The sequence below is a fragment of the Pristis pectinata genome, chromosome 1 (genome assembly GCF_009764475.1).
Source record: "Pristis pectinata isolate sPriPec2 chromosome 1, sPriPec2.1.pri, whole genome shotgun sequence".
NCBI classification, from domain to species: Eukaryota; Metazoa; Chordata; class Chondrichthyes; order Rhinopristiformes; family Pristidae; genus Pristis; species Pristis pectinata.
Window position 1 is genome coordinate 145,790,775 of NC_067405.1, and position 24,829 is coordinate 145,815,603.

Consider the following 24,829-nt stretch of genomic DNA (forward strand, 5'->3'; position numbering starts at 1 on the left):
AACCCACGCAGACACGGGGAGAACGTACAAACTCCTTACAGACAGCGGCCAGAATTGAACCCGGGTCGCTGGCGCTGTAATAGCATTACGCTAACCACTACACTACCATGCCCGCCATGACTGTATATATAGAGTATACGTGTGCAATGTGGCTAAACAGTGCATGTAAACACAGGTATATAACAGTATATATACACACTTTATAATGTGAAGTGTGCCATATACAGTGTACGTAAACCCTCATGCAATATCGACCTGTGCCATCTCATGGACAGTATCCATTTGAACCTTCCGGGTTTTTTGCCTCTGTGTCTAAAGCACAGATGCCACGTATCGCTCTGTATCATGCATTCTCCTCCCTGGCCCTCTAAACCCATGAAACTAACGACTAAATCTTGTCTTTCAGGAAGAGATAGAAGCCCTGAAACAGAAGTCCTTCCAAGACGACAAGAAAATCAAAGACCTTGCAGCGGCGCTTAGAGAAAAGGTTCAGCCAGACCTGTGTGTTTCTTTCCTGTTACGACCAGGGGTGTTTGGGGTTCTGGCCTCTGAGGAGAGATTGGATCGATTGTGTTTATGTTCACAAGCATGTAGAAGAATGAGAGGAAATTCTTATAGAAACTTACAAGATTCTAACAAGATTGAACAGACTAGGAGGAGGAAGGATGTTCCTGAGGGCTGAGTGTCGAGGACCAGGGTCATGGTCTAAGGATCGGGAGTAATCTGTTTAATGCTGAGATGGGGAGAACTATCTCTCCAGGAGAGTGGTGAACCCAGGCAGTTACATATCCCAGAGAGTAGTTGAAGCCAAATCATTAAATATTGGAAATGGAATCGGTTTGTTATTGTCACATGTACCGAGGTACAATGAAAAGCTGTTTTGCTTGCCATCCATACAGATCATTTCATCACATCAGTGCATTGAGGTAGTACAAGGGAAAACAATAACAGAATGCAGAATAAAGTGTTACAGTTACAGAGAAAGTGCAGTGCAGGCAGACAATAAGGTGCAAAGTCATAACGAGGTAGATTATGAGGTCAAGAGTCCATCTTGTCATACTAGGGAACCATTCAATAGTCTTATAACAGTGGGATAGAAGCTGTCCTTGAGCCTGGTGGTACGTGCTTTCAGGCTTTTGTATCTTCTGCCCGATGGGAGGGGGGAGAAGAGAGAATGTCCAGGGTGGGAGGGGTCCTTGATTATGCTGGCTGCTTTACCAAGGCAGCGGGAAGTGTAGACAGTCAAAAAGGAGTTTGATATGGGGCTGGAGGGATTAAGACACGTGGGGCGAAAACTGGGACTGAGCTTGGATGATCGGATGTGATCTTATTGAGTGACGGAGCAGGCTCGAAGGGCCAAATGGCCTACCTCTGCTCTTATTTTCGACCACTTCCATGTGCTAAAGGGATACTTATTGCAGAGAGCCTAAGGTGACATTTCTTTGTCGTTTGCTTCATTAAGAGTGTGACATCAGAGCAGCTGAAGGCAATGCAGCAGCAGGAGTATCAGGCGGACGTCGAGGGCAGCTGGCACCCGGAACAGCTGGAGGACCTGCAGATGTCAGGGAACCAGTGCCAAGGGCCGGAGACCCAGCCGCGGGAATGGCCGCGCTCTCCGGGCCAGCGGGCTGACTGCCAAGTATCCCGTCCAGCCTCCGAGCGGATGGCCACCCAGAGCCAGTGGCTCGACCACCAGGCCTGCGGCGACCAACAACTGCTGTGCCCGGCTATCCCGCACCAGCGGGACCAGGTGTACGACGACGGCGAGGACAACTGGTCTTGCTCCCAAGGCGGGCGGTGCGGGATCCGAGCCCAGCGCCCCGATCAGGAAGCAGGGAGCTCAAGGGGCCCTGGGGACGGACACCAGCCACACGGCTCTCAAGTGGAGGCCTGGTTGGACGGCATAGAGCGAGGACATCGAGGCTTACGCCGCGAGGGTCACCGTTGGCAGCGGCGGGACATCTCACCAGAATCTGATGCCACACCACGTTACTCCAACCAGGGGCAACCCACGGGCAGTCTCCCAGGAAGCGAGGGGGGCTTCCACCCTGGGTGTCCCTTCGACCAGCAACAGCAGCCTCCCTGTAAGTCCCGTGGCAGGGGACCCGACCAGCAACGGCGTCGCTCCCCCCAGAGGTCCAGCCCTCGGGTCACCTGCCCCAAGGAAGACCAGGCGGCCCAAGGTGGCGGAGCAGGGGAGAGCGGACGGCTCCCGCCGCGGGAGGAGGAGGGGGCAGGCGGCGGAGCAGGAGGGGGTGCGGAAGGCCGTGGATGCCGGCGATGGAGGCTCCACCAAGGGCGGGCGCGCTGCCCGCAGACCGGGCTGCCAGCGGAGCACCTCCTGAGGCTGAGCGTGAAGCTGGGGGAGCCGCCGGCCAGAGCACACCGCAAGAAGCGAGCATCCCACCGATCGGCCGGGAAGAGGCATCCCTTCCCAGGTACTGACTTCACCTGACGCCAGCTCACCCCAGTTCGATCCCCGCCTCTGGTGCTATCGGTGCGGAGTTTGCACATTCTCCCTGTGTCCACTCCGGTTTCCACCCCATGTCCCAACGACGTGCGGGGTCGGAGGGCTAATCGTCCGCTGTAACTTTCCCCCGGTGTGTGGGTAAGGGGTAGAATCCTGGGGGGGGGGGGTAGATGATGGGAACGTGGGTAGAATAAAATGGGACTAGTGTAGGGTTAGTAAATGGGTGGTTGATGGTCCAATGGGCTGAAGGGCCTGTTTCTGCATTCTATGACCACGTGACACTTCACAAAGTTGTATTTATAATCGGCCTTTAATATAGAAAAATGAGGAAGAGTTAGTCTTCCATCAAAAGCTTGACTAGGAGATATTAGATGAAAATAAAAAAGCTGCAGATGGTGGAAATCTGAGATAAAAACTAACGGTGCTGATTCCCACAGCAGGTCTAACCTGAAATCGGGATTGGAATCAGTTTATTATTGTCACATGTACAGTGAAAAACTTGTCTTGCATATCGTTCCTACAGATCAATTCATTACACAGTGCACTGAGGCAGTACAGGGTAAAACAATAACAGAATGCAGAATAAAGTGTCACAGTTACAGAGAAAGTGCAGTGCAGGCAGACGATAAGGTGCAAGGTCACAACGAGGTAGATTGTGAGGTCAAGGGTCCATCTTAACGTACTAGGGGACCATTCAAAAACACACACACAACCCTTCAGCTGATGCAGAAACAGAATACAGAGTATTGTAAATCTGGAGTAAAATCCAAAAGTGTCCGGAACACTCAGCAGGTCAGGCAGCATCTGTGGGGAGAGGAGCAGAGTTAACATTTCAGGTTGGAGACGCTTCACCTGCACCAGTGAAAACCCATTGATGAAACATCAGCTGGTTTTCTCTCGCCCCACATCCATCAGTCAGTATCTGTGGATTAAGGTTTGAGATAAGAAGGGCTGATGGAGGCTTGGCGACTGACCTGGATTATGATCTAAGCCTTCTCCAAGGGTCGAGCAGAAGGAAGCATTTTCATGCAGTACTTAAAGGGCTGTACTTGAAGGTGCTCGAGGGGAAATGGTCAGTAGAGACACAAGAGACTGTAGATGCTGGCATCTGAAACGTTGACTCTCCAACTCCCTCCACAGATGCTGCCTGACCCGCTGAGTTCCTACAGTAGTTTTTCCCTTGTGAAGTGGCCAATGTTGATCCTATGCCTCTGTCCAAACTCAGCTGGATATCAGGGGTCATTCCTTTGATATTAAACTCCGACCCTTGCTTTGAAATTCCTCTGTGTCCTTGTCGTTTCCCCTGTTTCCTGCAGTTTTCCTGCAGGAAGCAGGCACCAAGGCAAAAGGGCCCAATGGCCTTCTGTGTTGTTGCCTCTCTACCTCCTGTCACGAACCAGCAACAAAAGAAACACACTGAGCATGATTCAGTGTTAAAAACTATTTTATTAATCACTACTTATGATAATACGTAGAATAAAAGTAAAAATGTTAGTATGTTAGAATTCAAAAATGTTAAACCTCGAACGTTAACCCCAAAACTAAACTCTTCGTGTGTGTGTGTGTGACAAAGTCCCAAACTCCAAGTTCCGGAATGGTTCTTAAAGTTCAGTCCCGCAAGCCATAAGGTGAAACATGAGCAAGGGCTTCTTCAACAACCACCGTTGTCTGAAGATAAGATGTAGAGGTTGAAAAACATAGAGAGAGTACATACGAAATCCAAATGTTCCAGGATGGAACCCAAACGACACTCCAGTGTTTACTCGGTAGTGACTTCCTCACCCCGAAAAGCATCCGAACCGTGGTCGTCCACACACAAATACCTGTTTCCTTCTACAGGTCAGCAACAAAGTGAACTCCACCGGATTACTTCCAACTTCCATACATGGATTTCAGTGGCAAACACAGTTATTGTTTCTCATCCATCGATAGAGAAAACAAGCAGGCTGGTGTCTCTCTCCCTTCTCTCTCTCTCTCCTTCTTCTTTTGCCTTCTTCAACAATGTCATTACGTCCTTTATCTTCTATTGACGTAAGCACGCCCCACACACACATACACACACACTCTATCTTAAAGGGACTTTCACTGAGTCCGTAACACCTCCCACCTAAAAAAAAATTTTTCCCAAGAAAAATTTAACCGCGCATACAGTTAGTAATGTTAATGATTATCATGTTACACAACTACAGACTATCAGATTAGTACAGATACATGTTTCCCATTTAACATCGGGAAAGACAATCAGCAATCACATTATCTTTGCCTTTAATGTGGGTTATCATGAGATCAAACTCTTGCAAAATTAAACTCCAGTTTAACAGCCTTCTGTTCTTGTTTTTGACTCGGCTCAGAAACACCAATGGGTTATGATCTGTATATACAGTCAATGGTTTCTGAGCGGTGCAAACATATACACTGAAATGTTGCAAGGCTAAAACAAGCAACAGTAATTCTTTCTCTATGGTGGAATAATTCTTTTGATGCTCCTTAAATTTCTTTGAAAAGTAAGCTACAGGATGGTCAATATCATCAAGGTCACCCTTCTGCAACAACACAGCTCCTGCAGCTTCATCACTGGCATCTACTGCTAATGAAAATGGCTTTTCAAAGTCAGGTGTTTTGAGCACAGGATGGTAGCATAAAATGGCTTTCAGCTTCTCAAATGCTTCTTGACAAGAATCTGTCCAAACAAACTTTACTCCCTTCTTCAGAAGATTAGTTAGGAGAAGAGCAATATCAGCAAAATTTTTACAAAATTTTCGGTAATATCCAACCATTCCCAAAAATATTCTAACAGTCCTCGTACCTGTGGGAATAGGGAACTCAGATATTGCTTGAACTTTTTCCTGAACAGGAGCTTGCTTGCCTTGACCTACAACATAACCAAGATACGTCACAGTGGCATGGCCAAATTCACTTTTAGCCAAGTTAACTGTAAGGTTAGCCTTGGAAAGTCTTTCAAACAACCTTTCTAACGCAGAGATGTGATCCTCCCATGTATCATTCCCAGTCACTAAGTCGTCAATGTAGGCATCTGTATGTTTTAACCCATGAATCACTGAATTAATCATTCTTTGAAATGTTGCCAGAGCATTTTTCATTCCAAATGGCAAAACATTGTATTCATACAATCCAGAAGGGGTTACAAAGGCTGAAATCTCCTTTCCTCTATCTGTTAATGGAACACACCAGTACCCTTTTAATAGGTCAATCTTTATAAGAAATTTTGCCTTTCCCACTCTATCTATGCAATCATCCACCCTAGGAATAGGGTAAGCATCTGACTTTGTTACAGCATTTACTTTCCTGTAATCTGTGCAAAATCTAACAGTTCCATCAGGTTTACGTACAATAACACAGGGCGAACTCCAATTTGAAGTTGAATGTCTAATAATATCATTTTCTAACATGTATTTTATTTCCTGATCAACAAGTTTACTTTTTTCCACATTCATTCGATATGGGTGTTGTTTGATTGGTTTTGCATCCCCAACATCAACATCACAGGTAATTATCGATGTTCTGTTTGGAACATCTGGGAACAGATTTTTAAATTTTAAAATTAATTCTCTCATCTGTTGTTTTTGTGAAACTTGTAAATGGTCCAACTTCGTTTCAAGGTTCTCCAGGATATTTTGGTTTTTTAGTTTCGATGGAACAATATTTGGTCTAAATTGGCCTTCCTCAACATCAATATCAGGCATTCTAGAAACAACCTTTACATCAGCCACCAAGGCCACAACTGAATCCCTCTCATAATAAGGTTTTAGCATGTTTACATGACAGAGTTGTGTTTTCTTGCGTCTATCTGGTGTTTTGATTATATATGTTAGATCAGTCACTCGAGATTCAATAACATAGGGTCCAGAAAAACGAGATTGCAAGGGATTATTTTGGCTAGGGAAAAATACCAACACCTTTTGCCCCACTGCAAATGTCCTAGGCCGAGCACGTCTATCAAAATATGTCTTCATTCTTATCTGGCTTGTTTTCAGATTCTCTCTCGCTAGCTGGCAGACTCTTTCCAACCGAGTTTTAAATTCTTGGACATAGTCCAACAGACTCAAGTGAACTTCCTCATTAACCCATTGCTCTCTTAACAACTCCAAAGGTCCTCTCACCCTATGTCCAAATACAAGCTCAAACGGACTAAATCCTATTGACTCCTGGATTGATTCTCTAACGGCAAACAAAAGTAAATGGATACCTTCGTCCCAATCCTTGGGGTTTTCAAAGCAATAAGTCTTCAGCATATTTTTGAGAGTAGAATGAAATCTCTCCAGAGCTCCTTGAGATTCTGGGTGATATGCAGATGATACAATCTGCTTTGCTCCCAGCTCATAGACTATTTGTTGAAAAGTTTTTGACATAAAATTACTACCTTGATCAGATTGGATTTCTTTTGGCAAACCCAACAAGGTAAAAAATTTTAAAAGAGCCTTTGACACCGTCTTGGCCTTAATATTTCTAAGGGGTATTGCCTCTGGAAATCTAGAAGTGGCACACATGATGGTTAACAAATACTGATTTCCAGTCTTAGACTTTGGTAATGGGCCAACACAGTCCACAATCACCTTCGAAAAGGGTTCACCAAAAGCAGGAATTGGTTTCAACGGAGCCACAGGGGGTTTTTGATTTGGTTTACCTACCATCTGACATGTGTGGCAGGTTCGACAAAACATCACCACATCTTTTCTCAAACCAGGCCAATAGAATTGTTTCAAGATCTTCCCTACAGTTTTATTCACACCAAAATGACCACCCAAAGGCATACTATGGGCCAGGTTTAAAATCTCATTCCTATAAACTTTTGGAACAACAACCTGATGAATAACTTCCCATTCCTCATTAACAGGAACATGAGGAGGTCTCCATTTCCTCATTAACACTCCATTTTTGACCTAATATCCCATTGGCACTTTTTCAATCTCCTCACATGAGAGAGCTTTTTCTTTCAATTCTGTCAACTCAGGGTCCTTTGTCTGTTCCACCATAAAATCCTTCCTCGACAAAGACAAATCTTTAAATTCAGGCTCACTATAAGGATGTTGATCCTCCAGTGAAGACAGAAAAGTCTCAGATAAGGCATCATAATTTTCTTCCTGTTTAGGACTGTCACAAGGAACCACATCAGACTGCATCGGACTGTCTGTCTTGGCTAATTCTCTAGCTCTAGCTCGAGTCACCGCACATGATGGGTAAACATCTGGATCATTCTCAGACTCATCAATCCTTGGTTTGGTTGTTAACCATACCACAGGAACAATTTCTCCATCTGCAAGGTCATTTCCCAATAACAAAGAAACTCCTTCCACTGGCAACCTAGGTCTTATCCCTATCTCGACTGGTCCTTCTACGAACTTTGACTTTAGAATCACCCTGTGAAAAGGGACAAACATGGTCTCACCTGTAACGCCTCGTACTAGATTTACTTCACCAGTGTCACTTTCTTCACCAAAATTTAAAACACTGTCCAGCAAGAGAGATTGACTAGCCCCAGTATCTCTTAAGAATTTTCACTGGCACCTGGGGTGACTCATCATTCAGTGAAACAAAACCCTCTGATACATACGAACGGAATTCTTTTCTCACCTCCTCCAACTTTTCCGCTTTTCCCTCTTGCAAGGACTGGTCTTTAACAGCATCTCCTAAACCTTTTTGATTTTTAATTGCCTGAAAGCAAGCATTGGGCACAGCTTCCTTCCTTTTCTTCAAAAGGGCACAATTAGATATCACATGGCCAGGTTTCCTACAGTAATAACAAGTACGCTCAACAGGTTTCTCCAGCCCTGGCTTCTTTTCATCCTTCCCTTTTTGATAACCTCCCAATTTAATCTCCGGTTTACCTGGATTGTCCTTGTAACTCTTTTGAAAGGTTTTAGGTTGTCCCCATTTGGATTTATGGGTTAAAGCATAATCATCTGCCAACCTAGCAATTTCTTGTAAAGTTTCCACTGCCTTTTCATTTAAATATGTTGTTAATTCAGCTGGAACACATCTTTTAAAGTCTTCCACTAATATCAATTCTTTCAATTTATCAAAATCCCCATCTACATTTTTAGCCATGTACCATCGTTCAAAACATATTCTCTTTCCATTGGCAAATTCCATATAAGTCTGATCTGCAGATTTCCTCAAGTCTCTGAATTTTTGTCTATAAGCTTCAGGTACCAATTCATAGGCCTTCAATATAGCTTGTTTTACCTTGGTATAACCAGCTGCATCCTCAGCAGACAAAGCAGAATAAGCTTTTTGAGCTTTACCTTTAATCACACTCTGTACCATAAGAGCCCATCCTTTCTTCGGCCAGTTTGAACTCACAGCAACCTTCTCAAAATGTTGGAAATACTGATCAACCTGATCTTCTTCAAACGGAGGGACTAATCGAACCTCCCTACTGGCTGAAAAACCATCATCAGAATCAGATTCCAAACTCCTACGCTTCATTTGTAACTCATGCTGCCTCTGTTTCTCCTTTTCCTCACTATCCAGCTCCATCCTCTTCAATTCCATCTGCTTCATTGCTAGATCAGCCTCTATCTTCATCTGAGTTAGCTTTTGTTCGGCCTCTAATTTCTTTTGTTCGGCCTCTATCTTTAACTGGGTTTGCTCTCGTTCGGCCTCTATCTTTAACTGGGTTTGTTCTCTTTCAGCCTCTAATCTCTTTTGTTCTCGTTCAGCTTCTAATTTATTTTGCTCTCGTTCAGCCTCTATCTTCGCCAGCTGCACCTGTGCCTCAGAAATTGCTATTTCACTGCCAGGAAACTGTTTTAACACTTCCTTCTCAAACACCTTCTTTTCCACATAATGGCCAGCTATCAGTCTCTGAATATCTGCCTTTCTCATAGACTGCTTTACTTCTGTAAGGTTTAGCTTTGTAGCAATCTTTATCAAATCATCCTTTTTCGCCACCTCCAATCCCTTTTGAGTTGGTGACTCCAAAAATGCCTTAATATCCATTGTTGCTGGTTTCCACACACACAAGCCAATTAAAAAGAATTTATCAGACCTCCCTCAAAAATCTTTGGATTGAATCCCGAACAAATCTCGTCAATCTGGGGTACAATCCCAGACGACACTCGTTAACCTTGGATTGGATCCCGGACAAATCTCGTTAACCTTGGGAACTATCCCGGACGAGCCCCCAATTTTGTCACGAACCAGCAACAAAAGAAACACACTGAGCATGATTCAGTGTTAAAAACTATTTTATTAATCACTACTTATGATAATACGTAGAATAAAAGTAAAAATGTTAGTATGTTAGAATTCAAAAATGTTAAACCTCGAACGTTAACCCCAAAACTAAACTCTTCGTGTGTGTGTGTGACAAAGTCCCAAACTCCAAGTTCCGGAATGGTTCTTAAAGTTCAGTCCCGCAAGCCATAAGGTGAAACATGAGCAAGGGCTTCTTCAACAACCACCGTTGTCTGAAGATAAGATGTAGAGGTTGAAAAACATAGAGAGAGTACATACGAAATCCAAATGTTCCAGGATGGAACCCAAACGACACTCCAGTGTTTACTCGGTAGTGACTTCCTCACCCTGAAAAGCATCCGAACCGTGGTCGTCCACACACAAATACCTGTTTCCTTCTACAGGTCAGCAACAAAGTGAACTCCACCGGATTACTTCCAACTTCCATACATGGATTTCAGTGGCAAACACAGTTATTGTTTCTCATCCATCGATAGAGAAAACAAGCAGGCTGGTGTCTCTCTCCCTTCTCTCTCTCTCTCCTTCTTCTTTTGCCTTCTTCAACAACGTCATTACGTCCTTTATCTTCTATTGATGTAAGCACGCCCCACACACACATACACACACACTCTATCTTAAAGGGACTTTCACTGAGTCCGTAACACTCCTCTTTGTGATGTTCTCCACAACATCCTGCAGCCCTATTATTGACTACAGCTCCGCCTTCGATACTATAGTTCCAAGCAAACTCATCACCAAACTCCGAGACCTGGGACAACACCTCCCTCTGTAACTGGATCCTTGACTTTCTGACCAACAGACCGCAATCAGTGAGGACAGGCAGCAATACCTCCGGCACGATTATTCTCAACACTGGTGCCCCACAAGGCTGCGTCCTCATCCCTCTACTCTACTCCCCATGCACTCATGACTGTGTGGCCAGATTCTGCTCTAACTCCATCTACAAGTTTGCAGATGATACCACCGTAGTGGGCCGTATCTCAAATAACAATGGGTCGGAGTACAGGAAGGAGATAGAGAGCTTAGTGACATGGTGTCGTGACACCAACCTTTCCCCCAATGTCAGCAAAACAAAAGAGCTGGTCATTGACTTCAGGAAAGGGGGCGGTGTACATGCACCTGTCTACATCAACGGTGCTGAGGTCTAGAGAGTTGAGAGCTTCAAGTTCCTAGGCGTGAACATCACCAAGAGCCTGTCCTGGTCAAACCACGTAGAAGCCACGGCCAAGAAAGCTCACCAGCGCCTCTACTTTCTCAGGAGGCTAAAGAAATTTGGCACGTCCCCCTTGACCAACTTTTATCGATGCACAGCTTGGTACAGCAACTGCTCTGTCCAGGACTGCAAGAAACTGCAGAGAGTTGTGGACACAGCTCAGCACATCACAGAAACCAGCCTCCCCTCCATGGACTCTGTCCACACTTCTCACTGCCTCAGTAAAGCAGCCAACATAATCAAAGACCCCACCCACCCCGGACATTCTCTCCTCCCCCCCCCCCCCCCCCCCATCGGGCAGAAGATACAAAAGCCTGAAAGCACGTACCACTAGGCTTAAGGACAGCTTCTATCCCACTGTTATAAGACTACTGAATGGTCCCCTAGTGTGATAAGGTGGACTCTTGACCTCACAATCTACCTTGTTACGACCTTTCACCTTATTGTCTGCCTGTATTGCACTTTCTCTATAGCTGTCACATTTTACTCTGCATTCTGTATTGTTTTCCCTTGTACTACCTCAATGTACTGTCTAACGAATTGATCTGTATGAATGGTACGCAAGACAAGTTTTTTACTGTACCTCGGCACAGGTGACAATAATAAACCAATTCCAGTTCCCTGCCAGATCATGAGGTCTCCGCACTCCAACCCTCCGCAGCCCTGACTGGACCACCATTGTCAGGTACAGTCAGTCCTTCCTTTCACCTCCCTCCCCACCCTATCATGGGCCGAGCTGTTGGACGTCTATCAGTGTATCTCCTCACCGCATGGAAGGAGGCCATTTGGCCCTTTGAATCTAAGCCAGCCCGGTGCATTCCGATCAGTCCCACCTTCCCACTCATTTCCCATGAAATTTCAGTTCATAAGAGCCACCAGGAATATTGTGCTGTGGGGACAGGGAATGCGCATTGTGTTTTGATGGGAAAGACATTGGGTAGCAACAATGTCAGGAGCAAAGCAAGAGACACCTGTCACATGTTCTATGTTCTAGAACACAGAACAGTACAGCACAGGAGCAGGCCTTTCAGCCCACAGTGTTGTGCTGAACTAATTAAGCTAATGACACCTGATCCCTTCTGCCTGCACATGGTGCACATCCCTCCATTCTCTGCACATTCACGTGCCTATCAAACAGCCTCTTAAATGCCTCTATCGTATCTGCCTCCACCACAACCCCTGGCAGCACATTCCAGGCACCCACCACTCTCTGTAAAAAAACTTGCCCTGCACATCTCCCTTGAACTTTGCCCCTCTCATTTTAAATGCGTGTCCTCTGGTATTAGACATTTCAACCCTGGGAAAAAGATAACAACTGTCTATCTGTGCCTCTCATAATCTTATAAACTTCCATCAGATCTCCCCTCAGCCTCCGCTACTCGAGAGAAAACAACCCAAATTTTCCTCATAGCTCATACCCTCTAATCATATTCATAGCTCATACCCTCTAATCCAGGCAGCATCCTGGTGAACCTCTTCTGCACCCTCTCCAAAGCCCCCACACCCTTCCTGTAATGGGGCGACCAGAATTGGATGCAATACTCCAGATGCGGCCTAACCAGAGTTTTATAAAGCTGCAACATAACTTACTGACCCTTGAACCCATTGCTTCGACTAATAAAGGCAAGCACACCGTTCACCTTCTTTGCCGCCCTATCAACCTGTGCGGCCACTTTCAGGGAGCTATGGACTTGGATGCTAAGATCCCTCCGTACAATGACAGTGTTATTGGTCCTGCCATGAAATGCGTACTTTCCCTTCACATTTGATCTCCCGAAGTGCAACTTCTGCTTGCTACCAACTCACCTTTCTGTCATTGTTTTACAGAACCTGATTTTAAACCAAACTCACTCAGCACGAAGCTCCACAGAGACCAGAGAACAGAGCTAGTCCTGACCTCTCAGGATATATCCAAGGAGACGACTGCAAAGAAAAAGCAGCTGGCCCAACTATTACAGATGGTGGCAAGTCACACCTCCCATCTTCTCAAGGGCAACATGCTGGGAAAGTATGTGGAAGCTCACCTGTTTTGTGTTTGTTAGATAGTGTGATTATCGACCCCTCGTTTGCAGAAACAATACCAGGACTTCATTGCAGAGCAAAGCTCCCTCCGCACTGTCCCATCACACACTCCCGGGGTCAGACACAGAGTGAAGCTCCCTCCGCACTGTCCCATCACACACTCCCAGGGTCAGACACAGGGTGAAGCTTCCTCTACACCGTCCCATCACACACTCCCGGGGCCAGACACAGAGTGAAGCTCCCTCCACACCGTCCCATCACACACTCCCAGGGTCGGACAGAGAGTGAAGCTCCCTCTACACTGTCCCATCACACACTCCCGGGGTCAGACACAGGGTGAAGCTCCCTCTACACCGTCCCATCACACACTCCCGGGGTCAGACACAGAGTGAAGCTCCCTCTACACTGTCCCATCACACACTCCTGGGGTCAGACACAGAGCGAAGCTCCCTCTACACCGTCCCATCACACACTCCCGGGGTCAGACACAGAGTGAAGCTCCCTCTACACTGTCCCATCACACACTCCCGGGGTCAGACACAGAGCGAAGCTCCCTCTACACTGTACCATCACACACTCCCAGGGTCAGACACCGAGCTCCCTCTCCACACACGTCCATCCCTAGTTCTTGAAAGAGGTCTCCAACTTATCCCGCTCTCCCTACACCCTTCTGAATTTCTCCATTCCAAATGTGCCGATCCGAGGCTACAAGTTCTCAATGAACCCGTTTCCACTGCCCTTTCGGGTAACAGCTTCGACGAGACTTACAGCTTCTCGTCTCCTCACCTGGTTCCCTGTGCCAATTAATTCAAGCACGTCCCTCAGTTCCTGACTCTGGCTGCTTACCACACAGCTCCCTGAGAATGATGGAACTCCCGCCGACGGGTCAGGAACTGAGCAACATGGATGGAATTAATCATCACACAGAACGAGGGGACTCCATCCAACTTGATACATTGTGTTGATGGATTTTTTTCGTTTCCTTAGCAGGTAATGTGGAAAAAATTTCCCACCAGCAGGAGAGCAATGGGAATATTCCAGGACAGCCTGAGATACAAACCAATTACAGATTGTTCACAGAGAGACTGAGCTGCTGAACCTCATATGAGCTGGGATTCGAGAACACCTCTGCTCTCATACAGCTACACAGAAGCATATTAAAATGTTTACATTCAACGTGAGGTGTCCTGTCAGTGATTTTCATTCACTTGCTATCACCCAGGGGAGTTCATGTTGCACGTGGCAGTGTGAAGTACCTTAAGGTCTGAGAACCCCTTGACAAGGTTGGCGGAGAGAAGCTGTTTTGCCAGCGGATTAAATCTGAGAGAGAGGGACAACATATTCCATTCAGAGTCCAGCCAAGCATGAGTGAGATTGAGATGCCCCTCTCCACACAGTGGGAAGTTAGGTTGCAGTCGTACAAGTTGTTGGTGAGGCCGCACTCAGAGTACTGTGTACAGTTTTGGTCGCCCTGTTATAGGAAAGACGTAGTTAAACTGGAAAGAGTGCAGAAGAGATTTATGAGGATGTTGCCAGGACTCGAGGGCATGAGTTATAGGGAGAGGTTGGCCAGGCTGGGTCTTTATTCCTTGGAACATAGGAGAATGAGGGGCGACCTTATAGAAGTGTTTAAAATTATGAGAGGCAGAGGTAAGGTGGACGGTAACAGTCTTTTCCCCAGGGTGGGGGAGTCCAAAACTAGGGGGCAAGGTTTAGAGTGAGAGGGTGTTGCCTTCTTGAGCCAGCGCCTCCTGTAGATACTCCTGATGGTGGGGAGGGATGTGCCCGTGATGTATTGGGCTGAGTTCACTGCTCTCTGCAGCCTCTGTATTTTCTTGCAGTCTATCCTATCTACACCCCTCATAGTTTTATATTCCTCAGTCATGTCCTCTCATAACCTCCTCTGCCCCAGTGACGAAAGACCCTGCCTCTCATAACTGAAATCCTCCAGCCCTCAGAGGATGTTGTAGGCCACTCCAGGTCTACTCATCCCACTGATATCTGTAATCATCCCCAGTCCTACTGCCCCTCTGAATTTTCTGCAATTTCCTTGTCTTCCAGCCTCATAAATTCTTACAACAAAGAGGCCAATTGACCCATCAAGTCTATTCTAGCTCACAGCACAACCCATTCCCCCACTTTATTTCATTGAACCTATTCCTCCAGCAGCTGGTTCTCCCTAAACCTGGGGTGATTTATAGCGGCGAATTAGTGTGCATTGGAACCTAGGAGGAAACTGGAGCACCCGGGGGAAACCCACGCGGTCACAGGGAGAACGTGCGAACTCCGCACAGCGCCGGAGGTCGGGATTGAACCCAGTTCGCTGGAGCTGTGAGACAGCGGCTCTACCGACAGATTTATATAAAGGGATTATCTCGCTCTGTGGCACGACGCAAATTGTACAAGAAGTTGGCGAGATTGTGTTCAGTTATGTCCAGGTTTGGTCACCCTGCTATCGGAAAGATGCTCTTAAACTGGAAAGATGCAGAAAAGATTTACAAGGATGTTGCCAGGACTCGAGGGACTGAGTTATAGAGAGAGGTTGGACAGGCTAGGATATTCCTTGGAATGTAAGAAGATATTTATTTATTAGTCACATGTACATCGAAACACACAGTGAAATATGTCTTTTTGCATTGCTAAGAATCTGCAGGGGGCAGCCCGCAAGTGTCGCCACGCTTCCTGCGCCAACATAGCACGCCCACAACTTCCTAACCCGTACGTCTTTGGAATGTGGGAGGAAACCGGAGCACCCGGAGGAAACCCACGCAGACACGGGGAGAACGTACAAACTCCTCACAGACAGCGGCCGGAATTGAACCCCGGTCGCTGGTGCTGTAATAGCGTGACGCTAACCGCTATGCTACCGTGCCACCCCACGGTGGGAGAACGAGGAGAGATCATGAGGGGCATAGATTGGGTGAATGTGCTCAGTCTGTTTCCCAGGGTTGGGGAATCGAGAACTAGAGGACATAGGGTTAAGGTGAGAGGGGAGAGATTTAATAGGGACTGTTAAACTTTTTCACCCAGTGTGTGGTTAGTGTATGGAATGAGCTGCCAGAGGAAGCGGCTGAGGCAGGTACATTAACATTTTTCCCAGGGAAATCATAAATGAGAAGACTTATGTTAAAGGTGAGAGGGCAAAGAGTTAAAAGGAACCTGAGAGGCAAGTCCTTCACACAGAGGGTGGTGGGTACATGGAACGAGCTGCCAGAGGGAGTGTTGAGGCAGATACAATAACAACATACGGAGGACATTTGGACAGGTACGCGGATAGGAAAGGTTTTGAGGCATATGGGAAAAATGGGGGCAAATGGGACTAGCTTGGTGGGCACCATGGTCGGCATGGACCAGTTGGGCCGAAGGGCCTGTTTCCGTGCTGTGTGACCCTTATGTCTTCAAAAGCCACAGCCTTGAACATAAGATTTGAACCCTCACAATGATCCCCTGTGGACAGGGGAGTCAATTATCGGCAGTGGGAAATGAGATTAAAAGGTAGCAGAGGAAACGTCTGGCAGGAGATGGGCCAGTGTTACTGCATTAAGCACTGGTAACGAGGGGCCTGATCTAGTGAATGGATGTCGAGTTGGGGAGCTTTCTTCAGACAAATAACAGCAGCCTTCACTGCTTGGTAACCTAACAGGAAATGGTCGCGATGTCTGCGGATGGAAGGCAAATCACTATATTGTGGATTCCACATCAGGTCTCTGGGGCAGGTTGACAGCCAGAGCATCTCTGTCGAGTGTGGGCCACTGAGTCCCTCAGTCAGTGACACTCCCCCCCCCCCCCCACACATTGTCTCTCTCACATGAACACTGACTCTTTCACAAGCAGACGACCTCTTTACCTCTCCACTCTTGCCGTTCACCGACTCTCTCTCTCTTCAGCTCCCCTCCATTCATTCTCTCTCTCACGCACATACACACTGTCTCACTTTCACTGATGCTCTCACACACTCTACTGCGCTCACCGTCTCTCACATACAGACCCTCACGGTGTCTCACTCCGACCAACTCCCTCACGCACTGACTCCCTCATGCACTGACCCCTCACACACTGACTCTCTCTCTCTCACACACTAATGCTCTGTCTCACTCACTGATTCTCTCACACACTATCTCTCATAAACTTCACTCTATCTCTGTCTCTCTCACACACACACGCACACACACGCACGCACGCACGCACGCCCCAGGTCGATGATCTCAAATTGGAGATGTCAGGGCAGGACCTGATCTTGAGGGAGAGTTTGGGGGGATTTCAGGAAGTAGTTCCAGAGCTTAGTGCCTTGGGATTGAAGACTAGATACCAATGGTGAAGCAATTGGAACCGGGGATGGATGCCAGGAAGAGGAACTCAGAGGTGGGAGACGGTTGCAGGGCTGGTGGAGTCTGCGGAGATCAGGAAGGGTGAGGCCATGGAGAGAGTGGAGGACAAGGACACTTAGGGAAAAGGGCAGTGTTAAATCAGGGGCCGTCGTAGGTCAATGAACTACAGGGGTGACATGCAAAGGGGAACAGGACAGAAGTGAGATCAAGGGAGGCCGGTCTAGGGAATGTCGGAATTGTCAACTGTAGGCAATGGGATGGTCGAGGTCAGCAATTTCCATTCCTCGAAGGGCATTGGTGAACCCGGTGTGTTTTCATGTTACCTGTACCTGCATGGGTTGCCTCCAACAGATTAGCTGCAGAAAGGATTTACGTAGAGTCATAGAGTTATACAGCACAGAAACAGGCCATTCGGCCCAACTCATCCCTGCTCTCCAACTTGCCTACCTAAGCCAGTCCCATTTGCCCACTTCTGGCCCATATTCCTCTAAAACTTTCCTATCCACGTACCTGCCCGAGTGTCTTTTAAACGTTATAATTGTACCCACCTCAACCACGTCCTCTGGCAGCTTGTTTCATATACCCATTGTAAGAACAACTGGCCCCTTAAATCTTTCCCATCTCAATGGAAACCTTCCCTTCCCACCCTTTGTACTCAGGTCCCCGTCCGATGAAGGCAAGCGTGCCAAACACCTTCTTCACCACCTTTTCTACTTCTGCCATGACGTGTGGGGACGAGTACGTATCCCTGCATCTCTCTGTATCATAATGTATTCATAAAGGTTATAACACTGTTAACAGATGGTTCAGAAAGGAAGCCCAGGACAAAATAGAATGGATTTGGTTTGCTTTATCTGAGCACCACTCCTTCGGAACGGTGTGCTGGGCTCGGAGATGGTACAGGGTGCAGTCACTTGAACTCCAGCTGAGGACAGGATCCATTCTCCAGGAGGCAGGAGATGCCCTGCAGCTCGTTGTGTTGGTTCACCATCCCATCAGATCGGGGCTGATCTGCCCCTCACTCCATTCAGCCGCATCCCGTGAGAAGAATGAATCCGTGACTTTTCCCAGGGTGGAAATGTCAAATACTTGAGGACGTAGGGGAAAGCTTAAAGGAGGTTTAGATTAAGAGGGTATGAGCTACGAGGAGAGGTTGGACAAACTTGGGTTGATTTCTCTGGAGCATCAGAAGCTGAGGGGAGATCTGATGGAAGTTTATAAAATTATGAGAGGCAGAGAGAGGGTAGACGGTCAGAGTCTCTTTCCAAGGGTAGAAATGTCAAATACCAGAGGGCATAGCTTTAAGGTGAGAGAGGATATGTATAAAGGGGTGAGTGGTGGGTGCCTGGAACGGGCTGCCAGGAGCGGTGGTGGAGGCAGATACGATAGCAACATTCAAGAGACTTTTAGACAGACACATGAACAGGCAGGGAATGGAGGAATACAGACCATGTGCAGGCAGATGTTCAGATTAAATTGGCATCACGGTCAGCAGGGATATGATGGGCCGAAGGGCCTGTTCTTGTCCTGTTCTGTGTTCTATGATCTAAGTCAAGGAAGATCTGCTGCCCTCAGTCCAGACCATTACAGGTGGATCCTGCAGAAGGTCAGCTTTCAGTACCCTTCTGTGAAATGGACCACAACCCATCCAGATATCGGACGTCTCTCTATTCTTTTTGGTTCAGAGCTGCATCAGGAACCAACGTTGGTTTATCTTCCACACCCATAGCTCATTGCCTCCCTGAAGTGCATCGCATCCCCAATCCAAACCACAATGAGTGAGACACACACTGCGGTGTAGATGGCTTTGTTTCTTCTAGTCAGTCAGACACATTCAGAAAGCAGGACACTCATTAATTTAATTACCACGTTTATATTAACATAAGTAATATCATTGTGAGAGTTACCCGATGCACATTCCATTTGCTTTGTTACTACATAATTTAAGTGCTTTACATCAACTCAACGCTGACAGGTCAGGTGTAACATTATGTGGTTATCAGAGCCATCTTACTGTTATGCCGGTGTTTCTACGATGGACCTCTTGACCAGCAATGATTTCCTTTGGTCGATCACCGGCAGTTGCCACCATCCCAAACTCTGGGATACCCTCTCAGTCCCATTTCACAATGCTGTTCAAAAGTCTGTTTCTTGTCCTGGTATCTCCTTGCAAAGTCAAATCGTAAATCCTCCCGGATATTAAACACAGGTCGACGTTAGGTTCTGTGGTCGTGTCTACACAGATTTCCGATGTATTGGCTGCATTTAACAGTATTATTCTCAGACCTTATCCAGCTTCCTCACGATGCTGCCTTTGTACCCGAACTGCCGTCTGACCTGCGGAGTGCTTTCAACATTCTCTGTACCTATCCCTGCCACAGTGACCCCTGGGTCCTCAGTCGCCTCGTTTCTTCTTGCTCTGAGTCTACATCCTTGTGCTTTCTGGGTCAGTCGCTCTTTCTATATTTTTGAAACCTTTGGAGGGAAGGGCAGAGCGTGTGGGATAAACTGGGGCAGCCTCTCATTCTGTGAGTCAATGAATTGGTTCTCCCCGGTTACTCACTCTCCTTCTACAGCCACTGACCTGGGTAGTGTGGAGATATAATATTCTGTGTGCCTCACAGCTTCAGGGACCTAGAGTTACAGAGTCATACAGCACAGAAAAGGCCCTTCAGCCCATCACATCCATGCTGGTCTTTTTGTCCATCTATACTAATCAATTCCATGCCCAATTCACATGCCTGTCTAAATGTCTCTTAAACCCAGAGATTTATATCTGACTCCATCACCTCCACTGGCAGCGAGTTCCAGATATCAACCGCTCTCTTTCCCCTCAGATTCCCTTTAAAAGTCCTTCCTCTCACCTTAAACCTCTGCCCTCTGGTTTTTGGAACCACTACCACAGTGAAAAGATGCTGACTGCCCCGGTTAATCCCACACACTACCTACCTGATCTATGCCCCTAATAATCTCATACCCTTTTGGCAGGTCGCTATCCAGCCTCCTTTACCCCAGGGAAAACAAGCCCTACCTATCCAAACTAAAGTCCTCCAAACCAAGCAACATCATGTCTCCTCTGCACTCTCTCCAGTGCAAGCACACCCTTCCTATAGTGTGGCGACCAGAACTGCCCACAGTACTCCAGCCAGTTCACCAATTTACCAAGTGTTTTGGAAAGTTGCAACATAAAGTCCCAAATTTTACATTCTATGCCTCAACCTATGAAGGCAAGCATGCCATGCGTCTTCTTCACCACCCTACCTACCTGTGTTGCCACCTTCAGGGAACATAAACTTGAACCCCAAGGTATCCCTGTTCATCAACGTTCCTTCGTGCCCCACCATTTACTGTACACGTCCTACCCGTTTGGCTTCACAAAAGGCAAATCCTCTCACTTGCCTTCCTTCCCATCCCAACACCACCAACCTTTGTGTCATCCGGGTATCTAATAACAGCCTTTGCTCCCCCTTGGGAACAAACTCCACCTTAGGGGCGCTACGTGAATTTGAGCAGTTGTGGTTGATGAATCTTCCTTGCAACCTCAGCCAACAGCCGCTGTTATAAGACTATTGAACAGACCTCTTGTACGATCAGATGGATTCTTGACCTCACAATCTACCTCGTTATGACCTTGCACCTTATTGTCTGCCTGCACTGCACTTTCTCTGTAACTGTAACACTTTATTCTGCATTCTGTTATTGCTTTTCCCTTGCACTACCTCGATGCACTGATGTGATGAAATGATCTGATCGATGGCATGCAAAACAAAGTTTTACACTGTACCTCGGTACACGTGACAATAATAAACCAATTTCCCAGCGTTTCCAACTTACTGAACCTTTGGGTTACGGACAGTTCTCAGAACCCTTACATTACCTGCCGAGTGTCTACAGTTAAAAAGAACAGTTCTCCTGCTCAGTGGAAGATGAACAGGACAAGTTCTATGGTCTGGATCTTCTGTGGTTTGACGCTAGTTCAGGTCCCAAGGACACCAGACAAGAGAAATCAAGAGAGGCAATCCAAGGGAGACTCATCAGTATCATTGCCGAGAGGAGAGGATTGTCCTATCAAGGGAGGCTTGAACAGGTCCCTGTAGCTCAGAAAATAAGGGGTGATCTTAACATGTACAAGATCCTGAGGGGGGCATTGATATTTAGGTGTTTCGACGAGTGGGACAATGTCAGACAAGGGGACATGGTTTCAAAATAAAGGGCCAGTCATTTAGAGTCATAGAACAATACATCACAGAAACAGGCCATTTGGCCCAAATGGTTCGTGCTGTCCAAGACGCCCACCTAAGCCAGTCCCATTTAAGACCAAAGCACGACGAAATTTCTTCTTGCAGAGGGCGGTGAATCGCTGGAAGGCTCATGAAGGTTGGATCACTGGTGGAGCAGGTTTGAGGGGCTGAATGGCCTATTCCTGGTCCTATTTTCTTGTACACGTAACTGACAGGACTTCCTATCATCAGAGAGGACGCACAAGGCAAGGAAGGTCATTAAGAGGGGTCCATGCAGATCAGGGAAGGAGAGGATCTTCCGCCATTGCCCGCACGCCCCCGCCCCACCGCCCACCTCAGTGTCCCACCCTCTCCAGACTGGAGATGGAGGTGTTGTGAGTCACCGGGGAGTCCCTGAGGGTCAGCGCCGACTTCCTCCTGGCCACCGATTGGTCGTAGAGCTCCCTAGCTTTGGTCCTGAACTGCTTCCCCACCATGACATAGAGGACAGGGTTGACGCAGCTGTTGGTGCAGCCGAGGAAGGTGACGAGCTGGTTGCCGTTGCTCAGGACCCTCTGCCAGGGGCAGCCCGTCAACAGCCCCACCTGGTAGAAGAGGTGGAGCACCCGGAAGAGCTGAAAGGGCACCCAGCAGACGAGGAAGGCCAGCAGGACCACAAGGATCAGGCGCACCGCCCTGCTCTCCTTGCGCACCCGCTTGAAGAGCTGCAGTCGGTCGTTCCGGAGCACGCGGAGGATCTTGGTGGTGCAGAAGAACAGGATGATGTCGGGGATCAGGAAAATGATGACGATGAAGGTGATGTCCATCTTGAGCTGCCAACTCGGGTGAGGGTACTGGAGCAGGCAGGCGGAGATGTTCACCTCCGGCACGAAGGTGACCTGGCGGAATATGAAGGCAGGACTACTCATCGCCAGGCTGAAGAGCCAGATCAGGCAGCAGTTGATCTTGGCGCAGGAGACCGTGCGTATCCGGCCGGGGTTGAGGACCTTCACCAGGGCGAGGTACCGGTCGATGCTGACCATCACCAGGAAGTAGATGCTGCTGCACAGATTCATGTAGATGGCAAGGTTGACACAGCGGCACAAGAGCTCCCCAAAGGGCCAGGAGAATCGCTGGGCGATGTTGACGGCCCAGAAGGGAAGGCAGGCCAGCAGCAGGAGGTCGGCACCGGCCAGGCTGCCCAGGTAGATGTCGGGCACAGTACGGTGGCTCCGGTGCAGGCACAGGACGAGCAGCACAAAGGTGTTCCCCACCAGGCCGAACACGCACACCACCATGATGTAGGCAGGCAGGAAGGTGTAGATCCAATCCAGGAAGATGCCTTCAGGGCAGGAGGTGGAATTGATGGGGCTGTCAGCCGTGCTGAAGTTGAGAGATGTCATCTGGGCAACTGGATCTGCCGTCGGGGGTCTTTGGGAACTGGACTGCGGAGAGAGAGAGAGAGAGGGAGAGAGGAGGGTAATGTGTGAGACCTATAATCCCAACAGCAATATCCAAGTACTGAGGCACACAGGAACTTATATACAGCACTACATAGGGACAGAGGCAGGCTCAAGTCCAGAAGTATATAGAGGCACAAGCAGCTGGAAAGAATTCTACATAGTAGAGGTATAAGATGAGATAAGATTTCTTTATTAGTCACACGTACATCAAAACACACAGTGAAATGCATCTTTTGTGCAGAGTGTTCTGGGGGCAGCCCACAAGTGTCGCCACGCTTCCAGCGCCAACATAGCACGCCCACAACTTCCTAACTTGTACGTCTTTGGAATGTGGGAGGAGACCGGAGCACCCGGAGGAAACCCAGGCAGACACGGGGAGAACGTACAAACTCCTTACAGACAGCGGCCAGAATTGAACCCGGGTCACTGGCGCTGTAATAGCGTTATGCTAACCGCTACACAACCTTGCTTGCCCTGTGTAGGTGTAGATAAGGTGGATGGTCACAGTCTTTTCTCCCCCCAGGGTAGGGGAGTCTAAAACTAGAGGGCAGAGGTTTAAGGTGAGAGGGGAAAGATTTAAAGGGGAACTGAGGGGCAACTTTCTCACACAGAGGGTGGGTCTATGGAACGAGCTGCCAGAGGAAGTGGTAGAGATGGATACAATTATGTTTAAAAGATTTTTGGACCGGTACATGGATAGGAAAGGTTTAGAGGGATATGGGCCAAGATTGGGCAAGTGGGTGGGGGAAGGAATTAACAATGTTTTGGGTCGAAACCCTGCATCAGGATATGGGGCTTCAACCTGAAACGTCGACAATTCCTCCCCCCCCACCCCCCGCACAGACACTGCCCGACCCGTGGAGCTCCCCCAGCAGATTGCATGTTGCTCCAGATTTCAGCATCTACCATCTCCTGTGTCTCCGTGTGCAAGTGCGCTGAGCTTGGATAGACAACTTGGTCAGCATGGATGAGCTGGGCCAAAGGGTCTGTTTCCCTGCTGTATGACTCTATGATGTGCCCTGGGGGTAAGAGCAGGGATGTAAAGGCACTACAAGGTCAGGTGTAGCTCCCTGAGGGGTGGTCGAGTGTCAGGAACACACTGAAGTCCCTGCAAGACTGTAAGATATAGGAGCAGAATTAGGCCATTCGGCCCATCGAGTCTGCTCCACCATTCGATCGTGGCTGATTTATTTTTCCCTCTCAACCCCATTCTCCTACCTTCTCCCCGTAACCTTTGATGCCCTTACTAATCAAGAACCTATCAACCTCCGCTTTAAACACACCCAATGACGGCCTCCACAGCCGTCTGTGGCAATGAATTCCACAGACTCACCACCTTGTGGCTAAAGAAATTCCTCCTCCTCTCTGTTCTAAAGGGACATCCCTTTATTCTGAGGCTGTGCCCTCTGGTCCTAGACTCTCCCACTGCTTGTCTCCACATCCACTCTATCCAGGCCTTTCAATATTCGGTAGGTATCAATGAGATCCCCCCTCATCCTTCTGAACTCCAGTGAGTACAGGTCCAGAGCCATCAAACGCTCCTCATACATTAACCAGAAGGAGCCTGTAAATAACATGTCCACCCTGTGGGGCACCTCCCGCCCCATCTGTGGGAGAGTCCATGGTTGCCCCATTGCTCTCACCAGCCACCTCAGAACTCACAGAAGCAAAGTGGAAGCAAATCATAGAGACAGAGACAGGCCCTTCGGCCCACCATGTCCATGCCAACCTTTTTGCCTGTCTACACCAATCCCACTTGCCCGCATTAGTTCCACAACCTTTGATCCTCACCAACTTTTATCGATGCACCAGAGAAAGCATCCTATCCGGATGCATCACAGCTTGGTACGGCAACTGCTCTGCCCAGGACCGCAAGAAACTGCAGAGAGTTGTGG

The 24,829-nt window shown here is 47.8% G+C and overlaps 2 protein-coding genes across 3 annotated transcripts in view; one reads left to right on the forward strand and one right to left on the reverse strand.

The window, feature by feature from the left end:
- Window positions 1–418: 418 nt before the first annotated feature.
- On the forward strand, window positions 419–14,070 carry LOC127579067 (uncharacterized). The gene is made up of 4 exons (XM_052031727.1): window positions 419–501; window positions 1,463–2,438; window positions 12,729–12,909; window positions 13,911–14,070. The coding sequence occupies exons 2-4, from the start codon at window positions 1,490–1,492 to the stop codon at window positions 13,915–13,917; spliced, it is 1,137 nt and encodes a 378-aa protein (XP_051887687.1). The 5' UTR covers window positions 419–501; window positions 1,463–1,489; the 3' UTR covers window positions 13,918–14,070.
- A 5,034-nt stretch (window positions 14,071–19,104) lies between these two features.
- Window positions 19,105–24,829, reverse strand: part of LOC127579166 (B2 bradykinin receptor-like) — an 8,292-nt gene continuing 2,567 nt past the window's right edge. The window contains exon 2 of one of the 2 annotated variants that reach the window (XM_052031808.1): window positions 19,105–22,916. In XM_052031808.1, coding sequence (XP_051887768.1) covers window positions 21,828–22,874 — 1,047 coding nt within the window. In that variant the 5' untranslated portion in view covers window positions 22,875–22,916 and the 3' untranslated portion in view covers window positions 19,105–21,827. The remainder of the gene's footprint in view (window positions 22,917–24,829) is intronic. The other variant, XM_052031888.1, reaches the window with a different exon arrangement.

Excerpts from the sequence above, each read along its gene's own strand:
- LOC127579067 (XM_052031727.1), top strand. The coding sequence starts at position 1,490 with ATGCAGCAGCAGGAGTATCAGGCGGACGTCGAGGGCAGCTGGCACCCG. Across the intron at positions 2,439-12,728 it reads GAAGAGGCATCCCTTCCCAG|AACCTGATTTTAAACCAAAC; the intron begins GTACTGACTTCA and ends ATTGTTTTACAG.